Here is a 12,500-nt window from a genome sequence, read left to right on the forward strand (position 1 = left end):
GCTGTCCATATTTTCTTTCTTCATTTTCATTTGATCTTCGAGACCTTCCAGAAGTTCGAGACCTTCCAGAACTTCGAGACCTTCCAGACCTTCAAGAACTTCGGCACTTTCGAGAACTTCGGCACTTTCGAGAACTTCGGCACCTTCGAGAGCTTCGACACCTTCGAGAACTTCGGCACCTTCGAGAACTTCGGCACCTTCGAGAACTTCGGCACCTTCGAGAACTTCGGCACCTTCGAGAACTTCGGCGCCTTCGAGAACTTTGGCGCCTTCGAGAACTTCGGCCCCTTCGAGAACTTTGGCACCTTCGAGAATTTCGGCACCTTCGAGAACTTCGGCACCTTCGACAATTTCGGCACTTTCGAGAACTTCGAGAACCTCGACACCTTCGAGAACTTCGGCACGTTCGAGAACTTCGGCACCCTCGAGAACTTTGGCACCTTCGAGAACTTCGGCAGCTTCGAGAACTTCGACACCATGGAAGGTCGTTGCTTGTGATGTAAGCGTGCCACACACAATAACACACACGCTATCGTATAATAATAATAATAATAATAATAATAATAATAATGATGATGATGATGATGATGATGATGATGATGATGATGATGATGATGATAATAATAATAACAATAATAATAGTAGTAAAGTCTACGGAACAAAAATGCCTTATTTCAACCATTCGAGAAGCGTGACACACAAAATAACACACACGCTATCGTATTAATATATATGATAATGTTGATGATGATGATGATGATGATGATGATGATGATGATGATGATGATGATGATGATGATGATGATGATGATGATGATGATAATAATAATAATAATGGTAATAATAATAATAATAATAATGATAATAATAATAATAATTATAGCAACAACAACAATAATAATAGCAATAACAATAACTAGTAATAACATAGTAATAAAACAATAATAACAACAACAACACTACTGCTACTACTACAAATTACCTATTTTACCCTACTTCGCATGCAGATATTTTCAGTTTCATCTATTTTTGCTTTGTAGATATTTTCATTTCCAACACAAAATCGCTGCAACAACATCACATAAATCTTAATTTCATGTCATTCGCCTTCCTTGTCTCCTCTATCGATATTATACCACCTCCACCACTCCATGATCCCTTCTCTGCCATGGCAGCGAGATAGGCGTTCGTACGTGTGTGCGTTCTGCATGTGGAATGCGTATGTGTGTATGCGATCCAATATTGGCTGTTTTTTCAAAGTGTTATTTTCTTTTGTGTTTCGATCTAATTCTTTTTTGTGTTGTTTATATATTCTTATTTCCTTTACATTTATTGCAACACAAAAACTAATCAAATTATTGGTGGGTTTTCCATATATATATTTTTTTCAGATTTTCCAATATTGTTCGTTTATTTTCAATTTCCATTTATCATTATTATTGTTATTATCATTGTTATCATTACTATCATTATCATCATCATCACTACTATTATCATTGTTATTATACAAAAATCGGGCTTAGGATATATGATAAAAGTTAGGTTAGGTTTGGCTAGATTAGATTGGGTTGTGTTAGTTTATGTTAAGTTAGGTTGGATTCTGTGATGTGATATAAAGTTAAGTGAAGTTATGTAAGGTCAAATTAGGTGGATTAATTTAGGTTAGAATAAGTTAGAGTAGGTAAAGTAAAATTAGCTTAGATTAGGTTAGGATAGGATAGTGTAGGTTGGGCTGTTAAATTAGGTTTAGCTTATGTTAATTTAGGTTAAGTTTGGTTAGGCTGTTTAAAATTTGGTTGGGTCAAATTACTAGATTAAGTTAAAGTTTCATAGGAATGGTACAGTGGTTCCCAATCAGTTGTGAAAATTACACGAAGTGCGAAAGTAATTTTGAAATTATCGACGACACAACAGAGATTGGAATTTAAAAAATGTAACTTTATAATTCTGTCTTGGAAAATGTGGACTTTTATGAATAATGACGATATTGTCCAATTGAAAATCTACAAAGTTATGTAAACAAAATAAATGAAGTTCATCCACATTTGGAATATATATATATATATATATATATATATATATATATATATATATATATATATATATATATATATATATATATATATATATATATATATAGCCCAAATATCGATATAACCGTGGCAGATTAAAATAATAATAATAATTAATATAACTAAATAACTAAATAAATACATAAATAAAATGAACATAGAACAACGAAAAATTTCTAAACTGATACCAATTTCCCAAATACAAAAATTACATTCAATAATTCAACCTATTTTCTATATCAAAAATGAATCTTGTGTTAAAGGGAGTAGTCCTTCTGTACGAGTATTTTGAAGATAATTGATAAGATTTGAGCTGGGAGTAATATCTATACTGCATACAAACCAGACGAGAAACAATGGCTCCCAGTTATCAAGACGCTATCTAATCTTATAAAGTCTAGTCCAATGCTTTGGGATCCTGATAAGTACAAAAGTTATATGCTTTAAAACTCCATTCTTTTTTAGCTTTTTCATCTACTTGTTCATCTGTTTACGTATTTACCTATCTATTTCTTTGCTTCTTGATCTATCCATTATCAACTGATTTATTTGTGTAAAATTTTCATAAATCTATCGATACTTATTCATTTACTTATTTGTTTACTGTATTAGTTCATCTGTAAAATATTTTTTTATTTACCTGTGTATCTATTTATCTGTACCTATTCATCTGGTAATTAATTTAATTCAACCATTTAACTAATTATCATCCCATTTATCTAATTACATGTTTTCATATATCCAGTTACCCTTCCACCTACTTATCTATTAACCTATATATCTATTTCTATTTAACTATTGCTACATTTATTCACATATTCGTCTGCTTATTTACTTATGGTCACTCATTTATCTTACTCTACTTTCCATCATTTTGTATCCTTCCTCGTTATGGACTTGATCATGTCACGGAAGTCGCAACTCTACTGGCGTCGTGAGGACGCTATTGACCTGATAGAACTGTACAAGGATAATGTATACCCCTGGCAATTAAAAGATCACCTGTACAAAGGCAGAAACGCCAGGGATGAACTTAGTGACGTGCGTCATTACCCCTCGCCAGGCTACCCTGGCGCGGGAGTAAAAGACACGCGTAGTGTGACGAGGCCTTTACTCTACATCGCTCATGTGGCTGTAACAGATGCAAGACGCATCTGCAAAAGATACTGCTGGCCACAGTGTTGCACATAAAACTCAAATTACCATCGCCGCCACATGCCATCTTGCGGTAAAACCTGAAGTCACTGAACAAATAGCAATACCAGATAGATTGGAACTAGAAGAATTTACTTCAATATATTTTTTTCATATTTGACTACGAATTTTTATTGGATAGAATTTCGTCGCAGAAAATTCACAAGTGTTTCTATCCTTCCGGACAATTTCGCCCTGTTATCGACGATCATTTTGAGACTATGTCAGATAGGAAGACGAGGGGAGAAAACAGAAATGTTTTGTTAGACGTTTTGATTCTTTTTTTTTTTTTTTTTAAGATTGATGTTAGAAAGGTTATTGAATAGTTTTAGGTTTGCCAACATGATCGAATCTTTGGGCGGGTAGGAGCTCTTGATTTTTTTTTTTTTTTTTTTTTAATAATTCTCTAGAAATACTACTTTCTTTGCTCCATGAGTTGTGGCACAATCCGTGTTACATCATAAAATTGGGTGTTGCAGAGTGAATGGTGAAGGTAAATTAGTGCTGAATCGGCTAGGTTTCCTGCTCATTTGGGAATACATGATGCTGATTGGAAGTTTTCCATTTTGTGTGGGAAAAGGTGGTGAGGGCGCGGAAAAAATGTGACGAATGTAAGAAGTAGGAAGTAGCCGCTATAGTATTCAAAGTCAAGAAGGTCAGGTGTGCAGAGAGATAGGCAGAAGATATAAGCAAGGGTTTCAGGGTGAAATACTGAGGGTTGGTCGATGTATGAGAATTGAGAAGTTTACCTTTCTACCTCGTGAAGTATTGTCTTTCTGTAACGAATATTGGGCATTTAAGCATTTTCAATAACAAGCAGGACAAAGTAACTGAAAGAAGATCAGATAGCATTTTCTGAAGCGTCTTGTGAAAGGTGGGTGGATATGGAGAACATGTTAACTCCAATTGTTTGATGGTAAGTTAACATGAGGTATATTTGCGCACCAAGATTGCTGTTCCTAATTATCGTTTGGCCTGAGAAGGAAGAGGTAGTGGTGGCTTTTAGATAAGATATACGTTTGTTTAAAAATAGACGCTAACTGTAAACGCACAAGGGATTAATGCCGTTTCAAATTATTACTATCATTACAAATTCTATGTGGCTGCTCCTACCACTATTTACTTCTATTTAATATTTTCCTCTAACGCAGAGCCATGGCAAACACAAGAAATGCGATATAACAGTGTTGCATTTTATGCTGGCGCTTATCAATAGGATCGAACTGATTACAGACCGGTTTCAGACTGCACAACCACAGAAGCCATTCAAACATATCCGACACTCCGCATACACTTCGCAACTTTCTAAGCCGGATTAAACATTAAACCACCAAGGTGAGGCACAGAGGCTGCTTTGTTGCCCTAGAGATAGACCGACCGCCCTGCAGTGTATTGAAGGATGAAAAAATTCATGGAAGAGGCCACGTAAAATGAAAAGGGCGATGAATTTCAACCACAAAACCAACACTGTATCTACTAGCTCTATCCATCCATCCTATTGAATATAGTCAATAACAATGTAAAATGTTCAAGACAATAGAAAATAAATATTGTTTTAATGTAGAAACGTATAAACATAGACACTATTTTGTAAGGGCAACACATGTGGTTTGAGATTTGACAGGTAGGATTGGGTAACGAACGGAAAAAGTTTGCTACCTTAGCTACTTAGGAGATTGCATAATGCTGGAAAAGACCCACAATAAAAGTGATAAACGCCACTTCCATGCATGAGTATATGCAAATGGCGACATTTGGCAACGTGTTATTTAAGACTATGATGTCACATCACATGCTAAGGTTGGTATTTCCGGCACGTGGGAATTTGTATGGTACCTACCCACACCAACTGATGACAAAAAGCAAATTAGTAAATATATAATCCAATAAAATATTCTAAAATTAATTAGATACGTATATATATATATATATATATATATATATATATATATATATATATGTATATATATATATATATATATATATACATATATATACGTATATATATATATACAGTATATATATATATATATATATGTATATATATATATATGTATATGTATATATATACGTATATATATATATATACAGTATATATATATATATATATATATATATATATATATATATATATATATATATATATATAAAACGCACTGGGTTGTGGCACCTTGTGACTTCGAACCCATGCGCTAGGTTCATGTTGCCGACAACGGGCGATCTAACCTTTGCTAAAAAATAAATTATATAAAATAGATAAATAAATAAATAAACAAAATTATGTACACGATATTGAAAACCCAGGTCTACACGAATCCCGAATTAGACACTATTTATTATTATTATATATATTTTTCCTGTAATTTTGACACCATTTACTATCATCATCATCATCATCATTATTATTATTATTATCATTATTATTATTATTATTATTATCATTATTACTATTATTATTATTATTATTATTATCATTATTATCATTATTATTAATATTAATCTAATCTACAATTTTTATTTGGAAGATTGCTACAACGTCCCCTGCAAGGGGCACCGTCCTAGCCTCCTGATAGTGGGAGTATCACAATGTAAAACCGAATAAATTATAATTTTGACTTATTCAATTTAATCTACTTAAATCCGATATCTCATAGTATATTGTGAACCATCAATGGAAATGGAATACCTTTCAATATAGTTGAATCCCTGTCTACCATGTAGAGTTTATGAATTTTATTGCACTTCAATCGACACGAAGCCAAATGAAAGTTACAGTATACAATCAACAAGTGGGTAATACTATCCGGTTGGTGATTGAGCATTCAGATGACCCAAGCGGGTTTCGAACCGACGTTCTTTTCAGCTCTACCAACTGAGCCTCTCACTGCAAATCATGCGCGGGGCTCATTCGTCACACAACACACAGCTTTCTTACGACATAGTTAACAGATTCTATTTTGGCTGGCATAAATTTATCTTATTCGGCTCAGTATAGGAAAACACTAAAACAAAACTGCTCTATACTCGAAATTTATTCAAATCCTTGCGTGATTTTTCAGCCGTGGACACGCACGGGTACATTCAAATGAGATGGGGACGTTCAACATGTCTTCTTTCTAGGTCTATGTGGGGCAGTACTGGTCCAAATCCTGCCCTTGCAAAGTTGGGTAGAACCAGTGGTCTCCTCAGGCCCGTTGCCACAACTTATGACTTGCGGGGGATTCCTGGATATTTGGGGGTGGGTGGGTACTGAACGTAATAAAAGTTACTAATTTATACCGGGTATAGTGACACCAATGCTGAACTATCGGACATCAACTGTGATCATCCGTCAGTACCAACAGTGCACTGTACATCATACACGCGTCATGCAGTACAAGTACGTGCAGGTGGCGCCAAGTTGCAAGATAATAAATTAAGGACATTTTTTCAGTAAAGAATATTCTCAAAACCCATTAGTTTGCACCAAACTGCAAACTGACTTAAAGTTTTATTCTGACAATCAATGTATACGAAAAATGACTGAAAATTCAAATATATGAGCTTAAGAGTTTGAGGGGGCTACTTCCATAGCCCCTCGTGTCTACGGGTCTGGGTCTTTTGCGTTATGCGATCTCCTCACTATGCGATGAACCAGTATGCGGTACATATCACTGTGATCGAAACGCACTGTAACCCTATCATATAGCGAAGGAAACCCCTATTCCGCATTATCCAATATTTCATGATACAATCGGAATGTAACCTAATCTAACCTAAATAACGTAACGAGGGAGATCAGTATTTCGTATGATCTGCAGATTGTGGTGTATACTAAAGATACTAATGAAGTGACCAGAGCATTTATAGTTTTGAAAAGGATCAAAGAGATACGAGATGTCAAATAGTTGATTCATAAACACATCCAACCTTCCACTGCAAATCGTCGGCTTAAATCTTGCTTTTAACACAAGGTGTTTCATCTACGCTCACTTCTGATGGAAACACAGTTAACTAATTTCGATTAACCCATTCCAAGCAAGATTATACACTCTGGTTATGGCCCTCGTGAGACGCCAAGCAACTGCAAACTTACCTAGACGTGCTGTTATGTGCGGCTGCTTCAAGAGCCACTGGCGGATGGCCTCGATGTCATCTTGGCGACGTGAAGGGGACTCGCCCAGTTCTCGACACGCTTGGTCCAGTAACTCGGGCGACAAGGTACACACGTAAGTTCCGTCCCTCTCCGGCGACATCCTGCGTGTCAACAAAGTAAACGGGGGAGAGAACTATTACATATCTGGGTATTATCAGCCGTACCAAAGTATTTGTTGACAGTTGTATGTACACTACTCGTCTATGAGTGATAAGCACAAGAAAATATATGGGCATCTATTACACCGATATCTGCGTTAGTCAATAAATATAAATATACATAAATGCCCCGCAGGTAACACCAACCTCTTAATCTTTGCCTACAGACAGTATTTTAATTGTGCCCCCGGACACTAACAACCAAAACCAAGAGCAATGTTCAAGCTGCAGAGATGATCTTGCGCTTCATCAAAGAAGGGGCACACTGATAAACAAAGACAAACACCGTGGTGCTTAAAAGATCGCAAGCGTCCTAGACTTGTGGAGAGGGCACGGCCACGTTGGTACAGACACGTTGAGAGAATGGAAGAAAACGGGACGCCAAAACATTGGTTATGCTGGTGCCGAAGGGGGAGATGGCCATTTGGAAAGCCAAATACGATATGGACAGAGAGCATCGATGGAGGGTTAAATAAGCAAAAGATCTTTCCTATATCATGAAGCAATACAAGAAAGAAAATACTATGACCGGGACGACTTGAGGAGGCTGGCGCAAACTGACACGTCTAAATTGACGGGACACCATGAGCATAGTTCCCCTTCCCGTAAAATACAACTAGATGAATACAGATGGATAGCGGTGGTGGTGGTTGTGAAGTGAAATTAGTATATTCATATTCGTGTAGTCACGATTATTTGGCATGAATACGTTACTCCTTCATATATATATATATATATATATATATATATATATATATATATATATATATATATATATATATATATATATATATATATATATATATTCTCGCAATTATACTTGAGGATACGGGGCCAGGGTTAAATATGGACTGAAGAAACGGAACAAATTACCTCCTCACCCCTACTCTGCCCCCCAACCTATCAATCACAAGTAGATTGCCGTTCTTGCACATGTGAAGTGAAAGAGACACAGATGCCCGCATAACCATCGCAGTTCGTTGGCGGAAGTAAACAAAGAACACGACGGTCTGGAGAGGGAGTGAGAGAGAGAAGGGGGAGGGAACACACTTTACTTCGTATCCACTCTCAGACCAAGAATACTTTTGACAAAGGGTTACAAAAAGCTTGCGAAGCCGGTAGGTGTAATAGTGTGCGTTTTTGGAGTCAGTGAGTGAATACTGGGAGACTTGGCTGCTAACCAAATCAAACGCAGGGCTGTATCTTTTAAATATATATTTAGGGAATCATTAAGGTTGACCTATCTAAACAAAAATATATTTGAAAAATGCATAACCTAATTATGAAGAGCAAAATCAAACTTACACGTGCTTACAGTATATTTACGTTAAAATAGTGTCTTTTCTTGATCATCACATTAACACTACAAGATAACATGTGACTACAGTATATGGAAAATGTTGGCTTGGTGAACTACAACAACCTCCCTCCCGGGAATTACAGCTATTAAACAAGAAGGTAAAAATGACAACAGATGGTAAGATTACTGTGCTGTAAACCTTTAGTTGGATACCACAAAGCATCTAATGTTAAAGGATTTGTTAAATATAAAGTAACAAGTTCGCAAAATTAGATAAAAAAAAATGCAAAAGGCATTCGTGATTTGTTTAAGGATTAGAAGAGGAACAGAGGGAGTAATTAGTGAGGAATAGTGTGGGTTTAGAGGTAGGGGTTGCGTAGATCAGATTTTTATGGTAAGACACATATGTGAGAAAACTAGGAAAAGGTAAGGATGTATTTTGGGCTTTTATGGATCTGGAAAAGGCTTATGACAAGGTAGACAGGAAGGCATTGTGGGAGGTATTGCAGACATATGGGATCGGAGGAAAGCTGTTAAGAGCAGTCAAGAGTTTTTACGAGAGTAGTAGACCTTGTGTTAGGATTAGAAATGGAGAGAGTGGTTTGAGATAACGGTAGGACTTCGTCAGGGATGTGTTATGTCGCCCTGGCTGTTCAATTTATACATGGATGGGATGGTGCGAGAGGCGAATGCAAGGGTAGTGGGTCAGATATTGGAGACGGTTAAAGAAAATGGAGAAAAGTGGGAGATAAGCCAGTTGTTTGGTGACGATACTGCGCTTGTAGCAGGATCAGAGGAGGGATTGAGAAAGTTAGTGACAGAGTTTGGGAAGGTGTGCGATAGAAGGAAGTTGAAGATAAATGTGGGTAAATGTAAGGTCATGAGATGTCCAAGGGGAGAGAGTGGCAGTAGACTGGAAGTGAGTATTAAGGGAGACTGGAGGAAATGGATAGTTTTAGATACTTGGGTGCGAATGTGGCAGGAAAGGGAGGAGTGGAGGTGGAGGTAGAATGTAGATTGAGAGAATCGAGTAAATACCTTGGTGGATTAAAAAGTGTAATGAGAAATAGACATTTGGGAATGGATGCAAAGAGGATATTGTATGAAGGAGCGATTGTGCCGACAGCACTGTATGGAACAGAAACATGGAACATAAAAGAGGAAGAGAGGAGGATTTGGAATGTGTTTGAAATGAGGTGTCAAAGAAGTATGATAGGAAATACTAGACTGGATAGAGTGAGAAATGAGGAGGTGAGGAGGAGAACAGGGGTGGAAAGGGAGTTGGGGATAGGGTTGATGAAAGAATATTGGGATGGTTTGGACACATGGGAAGAATGAGAGAAGAAAGATTAGTATAAGAGGTGTGGAATGCAGAGGTGGAAGGAGTCAACATGAGGGGTCGACCTAGGATGAGATGGATGGATGGGGTAAAAGGGGCATTGGGAAAGAAGGGAATGTCTGTTGAGGAAGGACGGGAGATGACAGAAAATAGGGGTGAATGGAGAAGGGTTGTGTATGGATGATGCTGTGATGCATGAGGGGGAATGGGGTTAGGGAGTATGTATAAGATAAATTGACGCAGCCCGAAGGGATTTCTCCCCGTCTTCTCCTTTTCTACACGAGGGGGCGGAGAAAGGGGGTCGCCGATTTAATGAAGCGGCCTTGCTGTGGATGTCCTGTCTTGCGAGCGACACTGCTTCTGACTCAGGGCAGTGGACAAGATGCAGGGATGACACGTCATCCAGGAGGTGCCAAGATGAGAGGGAGGGAAGAGGGTAGAGGGGAGTGGAATATGTAGGTGATGGAATGGGTGGGAGTGGTTTCTATTTTATTTGTTTATCTATTTATTTATTTATTTATTTATTTATTATTATTATTATTATTATTATTATTATTATTATTTTTTTTTTTTTTTTTTTTTTTTTTTTTTTTTTTTTTTTTTTTTTTGTATTTTTTTTTTTTTTTTTTTGCTACCTCCCATGTATTACAAGTTTTCATTCGATTGTCTTGACGAGGTTCCAGATTATTTTTTATTCGTTGGAGAGAACAACCGTTATTTGTTGAATAATTTCTTGAATAATTCGTAAGACCACCAGGATTGAGTGAAATAGTCGAAGAGTTACAAGTTACAAGCAATACAGAGTTCAAGGTTACAAAGTAAAAAGAAGACAAAAGTAAATAAATAATCAAATAAAACGGTAGCCCAGCTCACGTAGTTCGTTCTATTGGAGCAACAAGGAATCTTAGCTTTTACTTCACCTCGCCTCTGCACTGTAGCCGTAATAAAGATTGTTATGTAAAAAAAGAAAAGTGAAAATGGTCGGGAGAGTGTAAGGAAACTCTCGGGATGTGAAGGGTATGTTAGCTAACGACTTTATCTTAACGAGATACCACCCAGATCCAGTTAACTGATAACAGGTGTAAGTGGCTCACGTGTTTTCGACGTCGTCTGAAACAGGACGTGAACTGCTCACAGTACAAAAGGGAGGCAGAAGTTGTTATGTGGGACAAGGGAATTCTACAATAAGTTTTACAGTAGCAGGTTTACTGTAGTAATAAATAACAAAACCCCTCTCTAGAACTGGTAAGCTTAAAAATGCTACCAACACTGAAACAGGCATGCACGGTGACGCGAACACTGCTTACAGATAAGAAGTGAAACTATTGTCAGAAATTATCGTACATTTATCATTGTCTGTGGCCACTCTCAGTTTTCTCCCTACTACACTATCCTCAAATTAGTTCAATTGAAATCCACAATAATTATAGAATTTCGATGTTGGACTGAACTGTAAAGTGGTAATGAGGTACAATGATATAGTAGTTTAGGGATTAGACAACGGTCAAGCGGCCACGCTTACCCCACCCCGATTCATTACTCCCCGTGAAGCAGTAAAGGTAATGAATAACAAATCACCTCGTTTTATTTATTTGTTTTTCTCTATGAGTAGGGCGGAAGAAGATATAATGGCAAGCCCACGACCTTGTCATTTGTCTACAAATAAGATGTTGCTAAAACCACCTCCACGTTTCAGGACGACATTGGACTCCCCTAACCATTCATCTCGAAACTTCTCCAGAATCCCAAAATAACTTATCCGTTTTGCAACGACAGGAGAGTGATAGATGAAAGTTATAATTGCTTTGAACCTAAAACAGGCTTCTCATAAACCCCAACCACATTTGGGATGGTACATTTATAAAGCGTAGAAAATACCGCATTGCGCACGAAAACTAATGTGAGGAATATGAGGAACAAAATCCTCCCGGGAAACTGTACCAGTGATTACTCACGTGCGTCGAAAAAAGGAAACACACACACACACACACACACACACACACACACACACACACACACACACACACACACACACACACACACACACACACACACACACACACACACGGCTCGGTGGCGGATTGGTAAAGCACTGGCCCCACAAGCCAGAGAACCGGGGTTCGATTCCCCGGCCGGGCGGAGATAAGTTGGGTTTGTCTCCTTTCACGTGTAACCCCTGTTCACCTAGCAGTGAGTAGGTACGGGACGTTAGTCAAGGAGTTGTGACCTTGCTGTCCCGGTGTGTGGTGTGTGAGTGGTCTCAGACCTACCCAGAGATCGGCAAATAATGAGCTCTGAGCTC

General features: G+C 37.5%; 1 protein-coding gene across 4 annotated transcripts in view; it reads right to left on the reverse strand.

Moving 5' to 3' along the window:
* Positions 1-12,500, reverse strand: part of LOC143017878 (retinol-binding protein pinta-like) — a 71,149-nt gene that overhangs the window by 52,003 nt on the left and 6,646 nt on the right. For 3 of the 4 annotated variants that reach the window (XM_076172887.1, XM_076172888.1, XM_076172885.1), the window contains exon 2: positions 7,342-7,502. In XM_076172887.1, coding sequence (XP_076029002.1) covers positions 7,342-7,501 — 160 coding nt within the window. In that variant the 5' untranslated portion in view covers position 7,502. Of the gene's footprint in view, positions 1-7,341; positions 7,503-7,706; positions 7,924-12,500 lie in introns of those variants that run through there. The other variant, XM_076172886.1, reaches the window with a different exon arrangement.

Source organism: Oratosquilla oratoria, chromosome 33 (genome assembly GCF_046742065.1).
Source record: "Oratosquilla oratoria isolate Oo_2021 chromosome 33, ASM4674206v1, whole genome shotgun sequence".
Taxonomy (NCBI): Eukaryota; Metazoa; Arthropoda; class Malacostraca; order Stomatopoda; family Squillidae; genus Oratosquilla; species Oratosquilla oratoria.